The sequence below is a fragment of the Ascaphus truei genome, chromosome 11, assembly GCF_040206685.1.
Source record: "Ascaphus truei isolate aAscTru1 chromosome 11, aAscTru1.hap1, whole genome shotgun sequence".
Taxonomy (NCBI): Eukaryota; Metazoa; Chordata; class Amphibia; order Anura; family Ascaphidae; genus Ascaphus; species Ascaphus truei.
In genome coordinates, this window is record NC_134493.1 from 56,357,890 (window position 1) to 56,377,163 (window position 19,274).

General features: G+C 52.4%; 1 protein-coding gene across 3 annotated transcripts in view; it reads left to right on the forward strand.

Moving 5' to 3' along the window:
• The first annotated feature begins 8,097 nt into the window (after positions 1-8,097).
• Positions 8,098-19,274, forward strand: part of LAT (linker for activation of T cells) — a 44,575-nt gene continuing 33,398 nt past the window's right edge. For all 3 annotated transcript variants that reach the window (XM_075566503.1, XM_075566504.1, XM_075566505.1), the window contains exon 1: positions 8,098-8,199. In XM_075566503.1, coding sequence (XP_075422618.1) covers positions 8,187-8,199 — 13 coding nt within the window. In that variant the 5' untranslated portion in view covers positions 8,098-8,186. The remainder of the gene's footprint in view (positions 8,200-19,274) is intronic.

Sequence of the window (19,274 nt, forward strand, 5' to 3'; positions counted from 1 at the left end):
CAGTGCAGCATTGTCCGAGATACTCTGTGTTACTGTACAGTGCAGCATTGTCCGAGATACTCTGTGTAACTGTACAGTGCAGCATTGTCCGAGATACTCTGTGTAACTGTACAGTGCAGCATTGTCCGAGATACTCTGTGTAACCGTACAGTGCAGCATTGTCCGAGATACTCTGTGTAACCGTACAGTGCAGCATTGTCCGAGATACTCTGTGTAACTGTACAGTGCAGCATTGTCCGAGATACTCTGTGTAACTGTACAGTGCAGCATTGTCCGAGATACTCTGTGTTACTGTACAGTGCAGCATTGTCCGAGATACTCTGTGTAACTGTACAGTGCAGCATTGTCCGAGATACTCTGTGAACTGTACAGTGCAGCATTGTCCGAGATACTCTGTTACTGTACAGTGCAGCATTGTCCGAGATACTCTGTGTAACTGTACAGTGCAGCATTGTCCGAGATACTCTGTGTAACCGTACAGTGTAGCATTGCCCGAGATACTCTGTGTAACTGTACAGTGCAGCATTGTCCGAGATACTCTGTGTAACTGTACAGTGCAGCATTGTCCGAGATACTCTGTGTAACCGTACAGTGTAGCATTGCCCGAGATACTCTGTGTAACTGTACAGTGCAGCATTGTCCGAGATACTCTGTGTAACTGTACAGTGCAGCATTGTCCGAGATACTCTGTGTTACTGTACAGTGCAGCATTGTCCGAGATACTCTGTGTAACTGTACAGTGCAGCATTGTCTGAGATACTCTGTGTAACTGTACAGTGCAGCATTGTCCGAGATACTCTGTGTAACTGTACAGTGCAGCATTGTAATAAGGTTGGAGGTTTTCTGGATACACACGGTATCATTACACGTGATCCTTGGCCTTTTTCAGGCCTGCTGTATATGGAGATACTCTGCATCATTCTACAGGTTGCTTGTCTATAAAGACGCTCCCTATAATCGAATCTCGTTCATTATAGGGGAATTGGGCGCTTGAAAGAGGTTCTCCGCATCGTTCCTCTAAGAAATGAGCAGTAATAAGGGATCTATAAGATTTTAGTTTACATCTATTCGTGTGTCACAATTTCACTGCTAAAAAGTAACACAACCCCTCAGGTGAGCGCTGTCCTACAGTCCAAGCGCTGTCCTGCAGTCCAAGCGCTGTCCTGCAGTCCAAGCGCTGTCCTGCAGTCCAAGCGCTGTCCTGCAGTCCAAGCGCTGTCCTACAGTCCAAGCGCTGTCCTACAGTCCAAGCGCTGTCCTACAGTCCAAACGATGTCCTACAGTCCAAGCGCTGTCCTACAGTCCAAGTGAAGTCCTACAAAACAAGCGCTGTCCTACAGTCCAAGCGCTGTCCTGCAGCCCAAGCGCTGTCCTGCAGCCCAAGCGCTGTCCTGCAGCCCAAGCGCTGTCCTGCAGCCCAAACGATGTCCTACAGTCCAAGCGCTGTCCTACAGTCCAAGTGAAGTCCTACAAAACAAGCGCTGTCCTACAGTCCAAGCGCTGTCCTGCAGCCCAAGCGCTGTCCTGCAGCCCAAGCGCTGTCCTGCAGTCCAAGCGCTGTCCTACAGTCCAAACGCTGTCCTACAAAACAAGCGCTGTCCTACAGTCCAAACGCTGTCCTACAGTCCAAACGCTGTCCTACAGTCCAAGCGCTGTCCTACAGTCCAAGCGCTGTCCTACAGTCCAAGCGCTGTCCTACAAAACAAGCGCTGTCCTACAGTCCAAGCGCTGTCCTACAGTCCAAGCGCTGTCCTACAGTCCAAGCGCTGTTCTACAGTCCAAACGATGTCCTACAGTCCAAGCGCTGTCCTACAGTCCAAACGCTGTCCTACAGTCCAAGCGCTGTCCTACAAAACAAGCGCTGTCCTACAGTCCAAACGCTGTCCTACAGTCCAAGCGCTGTCCTACAGTCCAAGCGCTGTCCTACAGTCCAAGCGCTGTCCTACAAAACAAGCGCTGTCCTACAGTCCAAGCGCTGTCCTACAGTCCAAGCGCTGTCCTACAGTCCAAGCGCTGTCCTACAGTCCAAACGATGTCCTACAGTCCAAGCGCTGTCCTACAGTCCAAACGCTGTCCTACAGTCCAAGCGCTGTCCTACAAAACAAGCGCTGTCCTACAAAACAAGCGCTGTCCTACAGTCCAAACGCTGTCCTACAGTCCAAGCGCTGTCCTACAGTCCAAGCGCTGTCCTACTGCACCGACACACTTTATTCGAGCAAATACCCAGTATGTACCTGGCAGATACCTGGAATGCGCCGCTCCTCACCTCTGATAAGCCCCGTTGCGTTTGCCTTCCCAGCCTGGGTTCATGCCTGGCTGACGGGCGGCTGATCTGTTAAATGATAATGATTAGGATTTAATAGGCTGCAATGCTTCGCGTGTCTACCAGATGGCATAAATTCATGAATTGTAATGCAGTATATATATATATATACTGTGCAGTATTGCAGCCAGCGGGAATAAAATGCTTCAATCCCTGCCTGAAAAATACCTCAATGCACTCGGGCAGAAAACAGTCACAAACCTCAATACACCCGGGTATACCCGAATTCGTGGGACTAGCCGAGCTCGAATAAAGTGTGTCGCCAGTGTACAGTCGAAGCGCTGTCCTACAGTCCAAACGATGTCCTACAGTCCAAGCGCTGTCCTACAGTCCAAACGCTGTCCTACAGTCCAAGCGCTGTCCTACAAAACAAGCGCTGTCCTACAAAACAAGCGCTGTCCTACAGTCCAAGCGCTGTTCTACAGTCCAAGCGCTGTTCTACAGTCCAAGCGCTGTCCTACAGTCCAAGCGCTGTCCTACAGTCCAAGCGCTGTCCTACAAAACAAGCGCTGTCCTACAATCCAAACGATGTCCTACAATCCAAGCGCTGTCCTGCAGTCCAAGCGCTGTCCTGCAGTCCAAGCGCTGTCCTACAAAACAAGCGCTGTCCTACAAAACAAGCGCTGTCCTACAGTCCAAACGCTGTCCTACAGTCCAAGCGCTGTCCTACAGTCCAAGCGATTGTGACAGGAGCTTTGTGACAGGCTATAATATTACACCAAATAACTGGGTTGAACTGAACGAGGCTTAGATATAATAAAGTATATTTATTCCTTAAATAGGTGAACACAGCAATATAGTACAGTAACAGGCAAGAAGTAGCACTTACTTATGGGTGGGGAATGAGAAGTATCAAATAGCAATTCTCCAGCAATCAGGTACAATCAAGATGGTATACAGTAGAAGACGAAGGATATAGGGTTGACCACAGTTTATATATCTTTTGTGACCCTATCCTTAACATTAAGTACAGGTGATTGGACAACAATTACCTGTATCCAATCTTTAACGTGGGAACACATTTTAATCCATGCCCCCTGCTAGTTAGCTCATGCGCACTAGGACCCTGGGGTCTCATTTCTGTAGCCCCACATTTACATCAGGAATGCTAGCGAGTCTACCAAATGGAATTTCTGGCAGGATACTCTTTGTTGGAAGGTGTAAAATGTGACACTCGCGTACTGCTCTGGTTTGAGTCGTCTCCGCCCTCGGGTAAACAGTGAGGGTGACAAAATCCTTTGAACAACACTTAAGTCCTAGACATTGGGTCGCCTCTCTGACCATATGCTTCCTTGTATGCAAAGGAATTTCCTCTGGGTTTTATCCCTGTCTTGGGATACAGTGTTATAGGTAAAATACAAACATATTAAAATATCCGGTTCCGTTGGGTCTAGCGGGTCCAAACTACCCAGATCTTAATGCCGGAACTGGAACACCATATGGTCCGAGTTTCAGTCCGCTACGACCTTCGGAACCGGAGTTACACAAATACAACTTAAACCGTTTCCTATTTTAATACAAAAAACTCCGCTGTAAATTAAATCACGTTTTTTCACTAAATTCGGACCATTGAAAACAACGGGCTCCGAAGCCATAGACTTTCAATGGCAAACCGCCACCGTTGGCGGCTATGGGAATCCACCGCCATAGACTTTCAACGGGGCATCGCCGCCATTGGAGTCTATGGGAGAATTCCCCGAACTTTCAAGGGGGTGCATACTCCGTCGGGTTGGTCCAAGAGGATCAAGGATGGTTCTGCAGCCATGCCGGAGCAGTGCCTACAGATACCCCAAACCCTGGCCCTCAGGACCCTCCGGAACCGGAGGTATGGATTCATGGTTTTTAGCTTTTCACACTTAGTCGAAATCCTGAGCTGTTTCTGCCACCACCATTGGAACCTATGGCGCGACCCGCTCTCTTGGCATGACCCTTCTTGGGGGTCCAGGATACGGGGACCCGGTGGTGGTCGAGTGGGGGGAGGTCTAGGGGCAAAAAGAATTTTATTTCTGGGTGCCCTAGAACTGTAGATTCCCACGCCACTTAACGTTGAACTTGACTAATAAGTGATCAAAGCTCTTTTTCAGAAAAAGTATCCGCTTTACGGCTTTGCGGTTTGGACGGCAGTCAACTCGTTCCTGGAAAACGCCGTCGAGGAATCACCATTGAAGTCAATGAGCCCATTGACTTACAATGGGAAACCGCCGCTCCTCCTCTCGGACGCCATCTGCTGGTCTTCGAGGGAAACAGGTCCAAAACAGCAAGATCCGCCATTGAAATGCATTGAGCTCTAATGGCGGCCTATGGGACTCTGCAAAATGGTGCCTGAAAAGGCGAGAAAATTACACAAAGGGCTATAATCACTAAAGAACTATTAACCCTTGCACTCCCGGATGGATCCCAGTGTATGTGTGATGCAGACACCGATATAACCAGATATCACAATAAAGCATGGGGACGGGAATATACATTTTCATGCTGTAACAAGGGTTAAACCACATTTCTGGACCACAGCCCAGTTAACCCCTTGTCTCCCTGGTGAGGTCAGGGGATGGCCAAATGGGGTTAAATCCCTTTAATACTGGGCCACCCCCTTTCTCCCTCTACAGCGATGTTTTACAATCCAAGCGCTGTCCTACAGTCCAAGCGCTGTCCTACAGTCCAAACGATGTCCTACACTCCAAGCGCTGTCCTACACTCCAAGCGCTGTCCTACACTCCAAGCGCTGTCCTACACTCCAAGCGCTGTCCTACACTCCAAGCGCTGTCCTACATGTGTGTTTTATGTTGTTTTTCTTATTAAATCTGTTCTGTAGGATTAGATAATACTTTTTTTATTTTAAAATTAAACTCTGCCATTTTTAAGGAGTTTTAATATACTGAGCATCCTGTGATTTCTATAGCAGGTTTTAATTAGCACACTTCCCCAGCAGTGCAAGATCTTTGTAACACTTTCCTGTTTGTGATGATTTGTTGCCAATATTCCCAGCCGTTTGAGCTACAAACTAACAATAGATGTTACCCTAGTAATATGAGGGTACATTGTAGCTGCTGAGTTACACTGACTGAAGGATTGATTTGAAACTGAAAGGCGGCCATTTATTGAACCCTGGGAAGCAGGATCCTGGCTGATCGATCACGGGAGAAGGAACCGATCGGCAGCTGAGTTCATCAGTTTTCAATACAGGTAAAGAAATGCTGCATATATTAAAGCAAAAAAAATATTTATTTAAAAACTGTTTAAGGGTCTTTGATTGCCTCTAATTCTGTTAACAGTCTTTTTAGGGTTTAAGTTGATCTGGGCGCCAGTTTGGTCACACTTTTTTTTTTTTTGGGTGCACAAACATTTTTTAGTACATCCCATTAATATCGGTACGCCCAGCGCCATCCGTTTCTGGGCGCAAAAATAACGAATTTGAAGAAAAGATCAGCAGAGAGGCGCACTGATAGACGCAAGGATAATGAATAAAAACTCCACAACGCGTTAACAATAACACTTAAAACCAATGTCGATGGCAAAAAGAATAAAAACCACACAGTATAAATAAATATATACTACAATATAGTAAGCGTGCAATTGTCCTAAATGGAGAGTGGTGCCGGAGAGGTCCGGCGGTCAGCTGGGTGCAGTAAATGGCGGGGGTCCGGAACCGAAATGCTCACTCGCGCTGAAAGAAACCTTCACTCTCCCGGCAGGTCTCTCACCAACTGGAAGCTCACGTAGCAACCTCCCGTGACCTCCACGCGTTTCGCACATCACGCTTCGTCTGGAGGATTTATTGGAGTATACGGGGACATTTCCGGTTAGTACACGGACGCTCACAGGCGCCATTGGAAATGGTATTTCTGTGTGCCGATTTTGCGCCAAGGAAGCGGTTTGTGCCGCACAGTACATACAAGTAGCTCAGCTAACTGTCTCCGGCGCTGCTGCTACCCGTGATGGTCACGGCACCGGAGCACTGAGGCCTCGTCCATGCTGGTGGTGCGCGTCGGAGTGACGTGGCGCTCTCACGCAGCAGGGGCGATTCCTGTTCTGCAGCTAGGCACAATTTGGAGCGTTTCATGGGGCGTGGCAGTGACATCACGGAGCTGGTTCGCCCTCATTCGGCGAACCGCTCACATGACCCGGCCCATCGCACGGCAAAGACAAAAAAAGTTTGTCTGCACGCGTCGCTCTTCCCCACGCTCACGTGCGCACCCACAGTATGGACGCTCCAATGCATTCATATTGATTTGATCACACAGCTCGTGCGCTCGCTCGTGATCAGCATAGACGTGGCCTGATGCTGCGCTGTGTCGTGGCAGGCCCTGTCTCCGGCGCTGCGGATTTTTGCTACTTTGACCGCAGTTTCGGAGATGTTGACTGTTACTACATCTGAAATACTCATCATAATAATACAGCATTGTCATGTTCAGAGTGGGATGCGCTGAGCGCGGGCGCTGAGCCCGTTACTGACAGTGCAGCAGTGGTACTCAGTTACTGTAAACGTTGGAGAGCCACTGCTGCCAGTTCTGCGTGCAGACGAAAAAACGGGGGCTCGATTGTGACTTCCTGACACACACACCACACACACACACACGCCACTTCCTCCAGATCTTGCTCGGAGCACCTGAAGCACAGGACGGAGACCAGCTGGGCTAGTCAGGTAAGGGGAGAGCTCCACGCCGGCCATTAAAGTTCCACCAAAGAGAATGCAGGACACTGACCCGCTCGTTGGAAGCTAGTTTCATGCAGTGGTTGGGAGGGGACGTTAAAAAAACAAATAGTAGTGGTACCGTGACGCGCCATGTCAGGTTTAAGCAATGTCGCTGGTGTGATACAACGGGGAGAAAGAACTCCGCTTCAGTGACAGAATTATGTCATTGTATTATGGTGGAGAACAAACAGGGTATCCACTGGAATTAGGGGGGGGGGGCAGGATGACGAAGAAATATGTCTTTGTAAGGGTAGTGAATGCTTGGAGTCGTCTCCCAGTGAAGATGGGGGAGGAGGGGTTACTAAACCCCAGAGAGAGTTGGGAATGGGGACACTGCCCTTTACAAGTTGTAGAATGAAGAGCGCAGACAGCTAATAAGCCATGAAATAACCCTATTGTATGACTATTTGCATCCTACGGGAACTTTATAAACAAATAATAGGAACGCAGCTCAGACCTATTGTACGTTAAACCTTAAAGAAAGGTTGGGTCACACAGAACCAGTTAGAGCCAGATGATGACCATTCAACTTGATTGACAAAGTGTGTGTGTGTGTGTGTGTGTGTGTGTGTTGTGTGTACACACTGTTTAAAGATACAGGTGACTGATTTTTCAGTCCCCTAAGCCAGGGACCTCCATCAGGACTGTATATATATTCTCATTCTCTCATTCTCTCTCACCATCTCAGTCTCACCCACCCTCTCTCTCCTCTCTCTCCTCTCCTCTCTCTCTCCCCTTCCTAACTGGCACTGAGTGTGAAGCCGGGGAACCTGATTCAATTCCCGGTGTCGGCTCCTTGTGACCTTGGGCAAGTCACTTTATCTCCCTGTGCCTCAGGCACCAAAACATAGATTGTAAGCTCCACGGGGCAGGGACCTGCAAAATGTCTCTGTAAAGCGCTACATAACTAGCAGCGCTATACAAGAACATGCTATTAGTGTGTATATAGTCACATCACACCTATATGCCCTTGTGTTGGTGCAGGAGAGGCAGAGGGGGGGTACGGATGTGACAGGCGAGCCGTTTGCTGTGCGAGGAGATAGCATCGCTCCCCTTTGATGTCAGATTCCATCTACGTGCAGCTGTGTGCTCCACAGTCACACCGAACACGCAACCCAGTGAGTGCCTCAGGGTGGGGGTCCTACCACATCCAGCGCATGAGGGCGCGTGATGTTACTAGGAGGTACAATGTCGCTTTTTAGTTGTAATTAAATCCACTGTGACGCTATTTAATGTACCGACCCGCAGAACCACTACTGTTTAATGTACCGACCCGCAGAACCACTGCTGTTTAATGTACCGACCCGCAGAACCACTACTGTTTAATGTACCGACCCGCAGAACCACTACTGTTTAATGTACCGACCTGCAGTACCACTGCTGTTTAATGTACCGACCCGCAGAACCACTACTGTTTAATGTACCGACCCGCAGAACCACTACTGTTTAATGTACCGACCTGCAGTACCACTGCTGTTTAATGTACCGACCCGCAGTACCACTACTGCTTAATGTACCGACCCGCAGTACCACTACTGTTTAATGTACCGACCCGCAGTACCACTACTGTTTAATGTACCGACCCGCAGTACCACTACTGTTTAATGTACCGACCCGCAGTACCACTACTGTTTAATGTACCGACCGGCACAACCACTACTGTTTAATGTACCGACCCGCAGAACCACTACTGTTTAATTGTCCGACCCGCAGAACCACTAATGTTTAATGTACCGACCCGCAGTACCACTGCTGTTTAATGTACCGACCCGCAGAACCATTACTGTTTAATGTACCGACCCGCAGTACCACTGCTGTTTAATGTACCGACCCGCAGAACCACTACTGCTTAATGTACCGACCCGCAGTACCATTACTGTTTAATGTACCGACCCGCAGAACCATTACTGTTTAATGTACCGACCCGCAGTACCACTACTGTTTAATGTACCGACCCGCAGAACCACTACTACTTAATGTACCGACCCGCAGAACCACTACTGTTTAATGTACCGACCCGCAGAACCACTACTGCTTAATGTACCGACCCGCAAAACCACTACTGCTTAATGTACCGACCCGCAGAACCACTACTGCTTAATGTACCGACCCGCAGAACCACTACTGCTTAATGTACCGACCCGCAGTACCACTACTGTTTAATGTACCGACCCGCAGTACCACTACTGTTTAATGTACCGACCCGCAGTACCACTACTGTTTAATGTACCGACCCGCAGAACCACTGCTGTTTAATGTACCGACCCGCAGAACCACTACTGTTTAATTGTCCGACCCGCAGAACCACTACTGCTTAATGTACCGACCCGCAGAACCACTACTGTTTAATGTACCGACCCGCAGAACCACTACTGCTTAATGTACCGACCCGCAGTACCACTGCTGTTTAACGTACCGACCCGCAGAACCACTACTGTTTAATGTACCGACCCGCAGAACCACTACTGTTTAATGTACCGACCTGCAGTACCACTGCTGTTTAATGTACCGACCCACAGTACCACTACTGTTTAATGTACCGACCCGCAGTACCACTGCTGCTTAATGTACCGACCCGAAGAACCACTGCTGCTTAATGTACCGACCCGCAGAACCACTACTGTTTAATGTACCGACCTGCAGAACCACTACTGTTTAATGTACCGACCCGCAGAACAACTACTGTTTAATGTACCGACCCGCAGAACCACTAGAGCTTAATGTACCGACCCGCAGAACCACTACTGCTTAATGTGCCGACCCGCAGTACCACTGCTGTTTAATGTAACGACCCACAGTACCACTGCTGTTTAATGTACCGACCCGCAGAACCACTACTGCTTAATGTACCGACCCGCAGTACAACTACTGCTTAATGTACCGACCCGCAGAACCACTGCTGTTTAATGTACCGACCCGCAGAACCACTACTGCTTAATGTACCGACCCGCAGAACCACTACTGTTTAATGTACCGACCCGCAGAACCACTACTGTTTAATGTAACCGCATTTCTAGTTTCTTTCACCCAAGAGGGGATTTTTGTTGTTTTTATACCGTTAACACGGCGAGTTTCCCCCCAGACACGCACACGCACACGCGTGTAACTCTTTTTGTGATGGAAGTGCAACTACTTTATTTTATAACAGCTCAACCGTTCGGAATAACTGGCCCCAAAGTGTCCCCGTATACAACCTCCGTATACAACCCCCGTCTACAACCCCCGTATACGACCCCCGTATACGACCCCCGTATACACCCCATATACAACCCCCGTGTACAACCCCCGTATACAACCCCCGTATACAACCTCCATGTACAACCGATAAATTAAATTCTCGCGGGACTATTCACTTTGCCAGCGGCGCAACTGGTTTATCCCAAGTGTTTTTGTAGTTAGACAAACCTACGCGAGCAAGGCACGGGCCGTTCTCTTACAATTACATAGGGGGCATATAGGGACACGTGTACTAAACATCGCAAATGGGATTTAAGCGCAAAATTACAGTGCCCGCCGCGCTCTTTATCTGGGAGAGCACGGTGTCACGTTATTCTAAACTGGGATAGATAATCCCGCGTTAGGGAAACGTGGAATAAATGCATTTACCCCCAGTTAGTATCCCAGCTCCATTCCTAATCACTTTATGATCTCTATGTGGAGTTTCTTATTGACCTACAAAAAAGCTGCTCTCCCTCTTTCCTCCCTCTCCACTCTCTTCTCTTCCCCTCTTCTCTGTCTTCCCCGTCCTATTCTCTCCCTTCCCCCGTATTTTCTCTTCCCACTCTTCTCTCCTCCCCCCTCCCACTTCTCTCTCCCCCCTTCCCTCTTCTCTCTCCCCCCCTCCCTCTTCTCTCTCCCCCCTCCCTCTTCTCTCTCCCCCCTTCTTCTGTCTTCCCCCTCTTCAATCCCCCTCCCTCTTCTCCCTTCCCCCTCTTCTCTGTCTTCCCTGTCCTCTTCTCTCCCTTCCCCCCTCTTCTCTCTCTCCTCCTCCCTCTTCTCTCTCTCCTCCCTCTTCTATCTCTTAACCCTTTTCTCTCTCCACCCCTCTTCTCTCCTCCCCCATCCCTCTTCTCTCTTCCCCCTCTTCTCTCTCCCCCTCCCTCTTCTCCCTTTCCCCTCTTCTCTCCTCCCCCCTCCCTCTTTTCTCTCTTCACCATTTTCTCTCTCTTCACCCTCTTCTCTAATATATATATAAATATACTAGCTGAGAGACCCGGCGTTGCCCGGGATGTAAATGCGTAATAGGTAGTTATTTATAAATCGTGGAACAATAGGTGAGTATTTGTTGTAAAGGTTGGATAATAATGTTGAAAAGAAAGATGGAATAAAATGTAATACGATGTTGTTTAAAAATGGTTTATTGTAAACACACCACAGTACAACGTATATTTTGGTGACATAAGTGATGTGAAAATGTGAGGAGTGTGTCCTGCTAGGGTGTGAGCGTGTGTGAGGCGGCGGGTGGGTGTTCAGTACGGGTGGCGCGTGGGTAGTGAGTGCTGGCTGTGGGTCGGGGTCCTGCTAGGGTGTGAGGCGGCGGGTGTGTGGCGAGTGCAGGTGACAGCTGGTCAGTGATATTGTTGCGTAGGGGCAGGAGGCGGCAGGTGTGTGTCGAGTGTGTGGGGTGGGTGAGAGGCGGCGGGTGTGTGTCGAGTGTGGCAGGTCTGTTGAGTGCGTGCGGCGGGTGTGTGGCGCGGGATGTGAGCGGTGGGCGGGCGAAAGGCAGAGGCGGGAGGGCGGACGAAAGGCGTTGAAGGAGGGGAGGTGAGGTCGGAGGGGTGGTGGGGGGTGGTGAGGGGAGGTGAAGGGGGGCGGAGGGGAGGTCGGAGGGGAGGTGAGGATGGGTGGTGGGGGATGGTGGAGGGGAAGTGAAGGGGGGGTGAGGGGAGGTGAAGGGGAGAGGTGAAGGGGGGGTGACGGGAGCTGGAGGGGGTTGCCGGGAGGTGAAGGGAGGGGGGGGGGGGTGACGGGAGGTGTGTGGGGGGGGGGGTGACGGGAGGTGGGGGGTGACAGGAGGTGAAGGAGGGGGGGTTGACAGGAGGCGAAGGGGGGGTGGTGACAGGAGGTGAAGGGGGTGTGAAGGGGGAGGTGGAGGAGAGGAAGGGGAAGAGGGAGGTGGGGGAGGAGGGGAAGGGGGGAGGAGAAGGAAAGGGTGAAGGGGGGAGGGGTGAAGGGGGTAAAGGTGGGGGAGGGAAAAGGGGGGAAAGGTGGGGGAGGAGGGAAAGGGGGAAAGAGGGGGAAGGGGGGTGGAGGGGGGAGGGGGGTGGAGGGGGAAGGGGGTGGAGGGGGGGAAGAGGGGAGAGGGGGGAGGTGGAGGAGGGTAAGGGGGAGGTGAGGAGGGTAAGGGGGGAGGTGAGGAGGGGAAGGGGGGAGGTGGAGGAGGGGAAGGGGGGAGGTGGAGGAAGGGAAGGGGGGAGGTGGAGGAGGGGAAGGGGGGAGGTGGAGGAGGGGAAGGGGGGAGGTGGTGGGAAGAGGGGGGAGGTGGTGGGAAGGGGGGAGGTGGGAAGGGGGGGGAGGTGGTGGGAAGGGGGGGGAGGTGGTGGGAAGGGGGGAAGAGGGGGGAGGTGGTGGGAAGGGGGAGGTGGGAAGGGGGGGGAGGTGGTGGGAAGGGGGGAGGTGGTGGAAGGGGGTGGGAAGGTGGGGGCGGTGGAAAGGGGGGGGAGGTGAGGAGGGTAAGGGGGGAGGTGGAGGAAGGGAACGGGGGAGATGGAGGAGGGAACGGGGGAGATGGAGGAGGGGAAGGGGGAGGTGGTGGGAAGAGGGGGGAGGTGGTGGGAAGGGGGGAAGAGGGGGGAGGTGGTGGGAAGGGGGAGGTGGGAAGGGGGGGAGGTGGTGGGAAGGGGGGGAGGTGGTGGGAAGGTGGGGGCGGTGGAAAGGGGGGGGGAGGTGAGAAGGGGGGGAGGTGGTGGGAAGGGGGGAGGTGGTGGGAAGGGGGGTAGGTGGTGGGAAGGGGGGTAAGGGTGAAGGGGGGAGGGGTGAAGGGGGAAAGGGGGTAAAGGTGGGGGAGGGGAAAAGGGGGGAAAGGTGGGGGAGGGAAAGGGGGGAAAGAGGGGGGAAGGGGGGAAAGAGGGGTGGAGGGGGAAGGTGGTGGAGGGGGGGAAGGGGTGGAGGGGGGGGTGGGGAAAGGGGGGAGGTGGAGGAGGGGAAGTGGGGAGATGAGGAGGGTAAGTGGGGAGGTGAGGAGGGTAAGGGGGAGGTGAGGAGGGGAAGTGGGGAGGTGGAGGAGGGGAAGGGGGGAGGTGGAGGAGGGGAAGGGGGAGGTGGAGGAATGGAAGGGGGAGGTGGAGGAGGGGAAGGAGGGGGGAGGTGGAGGAGGGGAAAGGGGGAGCTGGAGGAGGGGAAGGGGGGAGGTGGTGGGAAGAGGGGGAGGTGGTGGGAAGGGGGGAGGGGGATGGGGAAAGGGGGAGGTGGTGGGAAGAGGGGGGAGGTGGTGGGGGGGGAAGAGGGGGAGGGGGGGAGAGGGGGGAGGGAGGGAGAGGGGTGAGGGGGATGGGGAAAGGGGGGAGGTGGAGGAGGGTAAGGGGGGAGGTGAGGAGGGTAAGGGGGGAGGTGAGGAGGGTAAGGGGGGAGGTGGAGGAGGGGAAGGGGGAGGTGGAGGAAGGGAAGGGGGGAGGTGGAGGAGGGGAAGGGGGAGGTGGAGGAGGGGAGATGGAGGAGGGGAAGGGGGAGATGGAGGAGGGGAAGGGGGGAGGTGGTGGGAGAGGGGGGAGGTGGTGGGAAGGGGGAAGAGGGGGAGGTGGTGGGAAGGGGGGAGGTGGGAAGGGGGGAGGTGGTGGAAGGGGGGGTGTGGTGGGAGGGGGTGGGAAGGGGGTGGGAGGTGGAAGGGGGGGGGGGTGGTGGGAGGGGGGGAGGTGGTGGGAAGGGGGGGGAAGGGGGAGGTAAGGGTGAAGGGGGGAGGGGTGAAGGGGGAAAGGGGGTAAGGTGGGGGAGGGGAAAGGGGGGAAAGGTGGGGAGGAGGGAAAGGGGGGAAGAGGGGGGAGGTGGTGGGAAGGGGGGAAGAGGGGGGAGGTGGTGGAAGGGGGGAAGAGGGGGGAGGTGGGGAAGGGGGAAGAGGGGGGAGGTGGTGGTAGGGGGGAGGTGGTGGGAGGGGGGAGGTGGTGGGAAGGGGGGAGGAGGGGGGAGGTGGGAAGGGGGGGGAGGTGGGGGAAGGGAGGAGGTGGGGGAAGGGGGGGGAGGTGGAAGGGGGGGAGGTGGTGGAAGGTGGGGAGGTGGTGGGAAGGTGGGAAGGGGGGGGGCGGTGGGAAGAGGGGGGAGGCGGTGGGATGGTGGGAGGGGTGGGAAGGTGGGGAGGTGGTGGGAGGTTGTAAGGGGGAGTGAAGGGAAGGTGAAGGGGGGTGAAGGTGGGGTGGAGGGGAGGTGAAGGGGGGGGGTGGAGGGAGGTGAAGGGGGGGGGGGGTGGAGGGGAGGTTAAGGGGGGGGTGGAGGGGGGTTAAGGGGGGGGTGGAGGGGAGGTGGAGGTGAAGGGGTTGGGAATGTAGTGAGGGAGGTGGAGGGGAGGTGGAGGGGTGGTGGAGGGGAGGGGAGGTGGAGGGGTGGTGGAGGGGAGGGGAAGTGTAGTGAGGGGTGGGTGAGGGGTGGGTGAGGGGAGGTGAAGGCCGCTCACTCACCCGTCCGGCAGCTCCCACGTGGATCTGAGGCGGGAGGCAGCGTGTTGTGGCCGCTCCCCGCTGAGTGTAGCGGCGCCAGGGGGGTGGGGGGTGGAGGGGAAGTGAGTGAGGGGAGGTGATCACTCCGCTCCCCCGCTGAGTGTAGCGGCGCCGGGGGGGGTGGATGGGAAGTGAGTGAGGGGAGGTGATCACTCCGCTCCCCCGCTGACTGTAGCGGCGCCGTGGAGGGGAAGTGAGTGAGGGGAGGTGATCACTCCGCTCCCCGCTGACTGTAGCGGCGCCGTGGAGGGGAAGTGAGTGAGGGGAGGTGATCACTCCGCTCCCCCGCTGAGTGTAGCGGCACCGGGGGGGGGGGGTGGTGGAGGGGAAGTGAGTGAGGGGAGGTGATCACTCCGCTCCCCCGCTGAGTGTAGCGGCGCCGGGGGGGGTGGATGGGAAGTGAGTGAGGGGAGGTGATCACTCCGCTCCCCCGCTGACTGTAGCGGCGCCGTGGAGGGGAAGTGAGTGAGGGGAGGTGATCACTCCGCTCCCCGCTGACTGTAGCGGCGCCGTGGAGGGGAAGTGAGTGAGGGGAGGTGATCACTCCGCTCCCCCGCTAACTGTAGCGGCGCCGGGGGGGGGGGGGTGGAGGGGAAGTGAGTGAGGGGAGGTGATCACTCCGCTCCCCCGCTGAGTGTAGCGGCACCGAGGGGGGGGGGGGTGGTGGAGGGGAAGTGAGTGAGGGGAGGTGATCACTCCGCTCCCCCGCTGAGTGTAGCGGCGCCGGGGGGGGGGGGGTGGAGGGGAAGTGAGTGAGGGGAGGTGATCACTCCGCTCCCCCGCTGAGTGTAGCGGCGCCGGGGGGGGGGGGGGGTGGAGGGGAAGTGAGTGAGGGGAGGTGATCACTCCGCTCCCCCGCTGAGTGTAGCGGCGCCGGGGGGGGGGGTGGAGGGGAAGTGAGTGAGGGGAGGTGATCACTCCGCTCCCCCGCTGAGTGTAGCGGCGCCGGGGTGGAGGGGAAGTGAGTGAGGGGAGGTGAAGGCATCTCCCTCACCCGTCCGGCAGCTCCCTCACCCGTCCGGCAGCTCCCACGTGGAGGGGGGGGGGGGTGAAAGCGCGGGAAACAGGAAGAGGCGGAGCCTCCGGGACCGGTGGGGAAGAGAGCGGGAGATGTTGCTGCTAATGTATGTAACAGTGTGTGTGTGTGTGTGTGTGTGTGTGTGTGTGTGTGTGTGTGTGTGTGTGTGTGTGTGTGTGTGTGTGTGTGTGTGTGTGTGTGTGTGTGTGTGTGTGTGTGTGTGTGTGTGTGTGTGTGTGTGTCCTTTGGCCCGTCACTCCGCCTCAGGCCAATGAGAGGTGTGGAGGGCGGGCCAAGGGGGTGGTGTGAGTGTGTGAGGCCAATGAGAGGTGTGCGGGGGCGGGCGGCCCAAGGGACCAATGAGATTGCCGCTAGGGACACCGGACATCCAGGCAGGCAGGCAAACATACAGTGCTTTCACTAATATAGTATAAGATATATAGAATTTACCACAATCCCAATTTGTTTTCTAATTGTTTGAAATAGTTTGTCTTACTCATTACCACCCATATTATTCATGAACAATATCCACATGATGAGATCTGTTCTTAGACAAAAATAATACATTTTAAGATGGCTAATATTCCTATAAAATAATGAGTTGCATTTGCTCTTATATAAAGGCATATTTTGCTATATTTTGCTATGAAGTACTCTATTGATGCTGTAGCCGATTGGTATACTATCAGTGCCATGCCAAATATATCATCAATATATCTGCAGTCAGATAAACTCATTTGACCTCTGCCGACGGTCACCTAACTCCACAGGTTGCTCACAAGTCCTTGACTGAAGGCACACAAGCCTGAGGGGGAAAGTAACACCTATCCTGAAACTGAAACTACTAACTTCTGCTGAATCATTTCCAGACCTGCTGCTTTCACACATCTGCTCTAGCTGCAGAGGGGAGAGGGACTGGGTGCTGAGGTGCGGGGCATGTGTGTGACAGGTGTGGGGTGTAGGTGTTCTAATTATTAGTGTGTATGTGTGTACATGTGTGTGACAGGTCTGGGGTGTAGGTGTTCTAATTATTAGTGTGTATGTGTATGTGTGTACATGTGTGTGACATGTCTGGGATGTAGGTGTTTTAATTATTAGTGTGTATGTGTGTACATGTGTGTGACAGGTCTGGGATGTAGGTGTTCTAATTATTAGTGTGTATGTGTATGTGTGTACATGTGTGTGACATGTCTGGGATGTAGGTGTTCTAATTATTAGTGTGTATGTGTATGTGTGTACATGCGTGTGACATGTCTGGGATGTAGGTGTTTTAATTATTAGTGTGTATGTGTGTACATGTGTGTGACAGGTGTGGGATGTAGGTGTTCTAATTATTAGTGTGTATGTGTATGTGTGTACATGTGTGTGACAGGTCTGGGGTGTAGGTGTTCTAATTATTAGTGTGTATGTGTATGTGTGTGACATGTCTGGGATGTAGGTGTTCTAATTAGTGTGTATGTGTATGTGTGTACATGTGTGTGACAGGTCTGGGATGTAGGTGTTCTAATTATTAGTGTGTATGTGTGTACATGTGTGTGACAGGTCTGGGATGTAGGTGTTCTAATTATTAGTGTGTATGTGTATGTGTGTACATGTGTGTGACAGGTCTGGGATGTAGGTGTTCTAATTATTAGTGTGTATGTGTATGTGTGTACATGCGTGTGACAGATCTGGGATGTAGGTGTTCTAATTATTAGTGTGTATGTGTGTACATGTGTGTGACAGGTCTGGGATGTAGGTGTTCTAATTATTAGTGTGTATGTGTATGTGTGTACATGTGTGTGACATGTCTGGGATGTAGGTGTTCTAATTATTAGTGTGTATGTGTGTACATGTGTGTGACAGGTCTGGGATGTAGGTGTTCTAATTATTAGTGTGTATGTGTATGTGTGTACATGTGTGTGACATGTCTGGGATGTAGATGTTCTAATTATTAGTGTGTATGTGTGTACATGTGTGTGACAGGTCTGGGATGTAGATGTTCTAATTATTAGTGTGTATGTGTATGTGTGTACATGTGTGTGACAGGTCTGGGATGTAGATGTTCTAATTATTAGTGTGTATGTGTATGTGTGTACATGTGTGTGACATGTCTGGGATGTAGGTGTTCTAATTATTAGTGTGTATGTGTATGTGTGTACATGTGTGTGACATGTCTGGGATGTAGGTGTTCTAATTATTAGTGTGTATGTGTATGTGTGTACATGTGTGTGACATGTCTGGGATGTAGATGTTCTAATTATTAGTGTGTATGTGTGTACATGTGTGTGACAGGTCTGGGATGTAGGTGTTCTAATTATTAGTATGTATGTGTGTACATGTGTGTGACAGGTCTGGGATGTAGGTGTTCTAATTATTAGTGTGTATGTGTATGTGTGTACATGTGTGTGACAGGTCTGGGATGTAGGTGTTCTAATTATTAGTGTGTATGTCTATGTGTGTACAGGTGTGTGACAGGTCTGGGATGTAGGTGCTCTAATTATTAGTATGTACTGTATGTGTACATGTGTGTGACATGTCTGTGATGTAGGTGTATGTGCATACATGTGTATGTGTGTACATGCGTGACAAGGAGGAGTTACACTGTTGCAGTAACTTCTATTCCTTTCATCATATGGGAGAGAGGGTGAGTGCTATAGAGATTGGGGAGGGAAAGTGATATAGAGACAGGAGAGGGAGAGTGGAATAGAAAGGGAAAGGGGAGCGATAGAGGATGGGGGAGAGTGAAATAGAAAGGGGGAGAGAGAGGGAGAGTGAAATAGAAAGGGGGAGAGACAGAGGAGAGAGAGGGAGAGTGATATAGAGAGAAACAGAGAGAGGAAGAGTGATATAGAAAGGAGGAGAGACAGAGGAGAGAGAGGGTGAGTGATATAGAGAGGAGGAGAGACAGAGGAGAGCGAGGGAGAGTGATATAGAGAGGGGGAGAGTGATATAGAGAGGGGGAGAGTGATATAGAGAGGGGGAGAGTGATATAGAGAGGGGGAGAGTGATACAGAAAGGGGGAGAGTGATACAGAAAGGGGGAGAGTGATATAGAGAGGGGGAGAGTGATATAGAGAGGGGGAGAGTGATATAGAGAGGGGGAGAGTGATATAGAAAGGGGGAGAGTGATATAGAGAGAGGGAGAGTGATATAGAAAGGGGGAGAGTGGTATAGGGAGGGGGAGAGTGATATAGAAAGGGGGAGAGTGATATAGAGAGAGGGAGAGTGATATAGAAAGGGGGAGAGTGGTATAGGGAGGGGGAGAGTGATATAGAAAGAGGGAGAGTGATATAGAGAGGGGGAGAGTGATATAGAGAGGGAGATACAGCCACAATCTGTGATGTAATTGCACTTGTGACCGCCTGACTACCACCCTTATTTTTCTCCATTTGCACCTGAGCAAAAAAGATGGTTTGAGACAATATTTTTGGCTCACAGAATAAAATGCGCTTTGCCGCGACCCTGGCAAGTCTGTTATTAGCGTCAGCGCAGAATTAGGTCGCTCTGTATCAACCAAAAATGTACGTGATGCAGCGCGGGTGTTTCACTATATATATACATATCTACTATATATATACAACATGTATTCGTTTCACAGCATGGCAATTCTAAA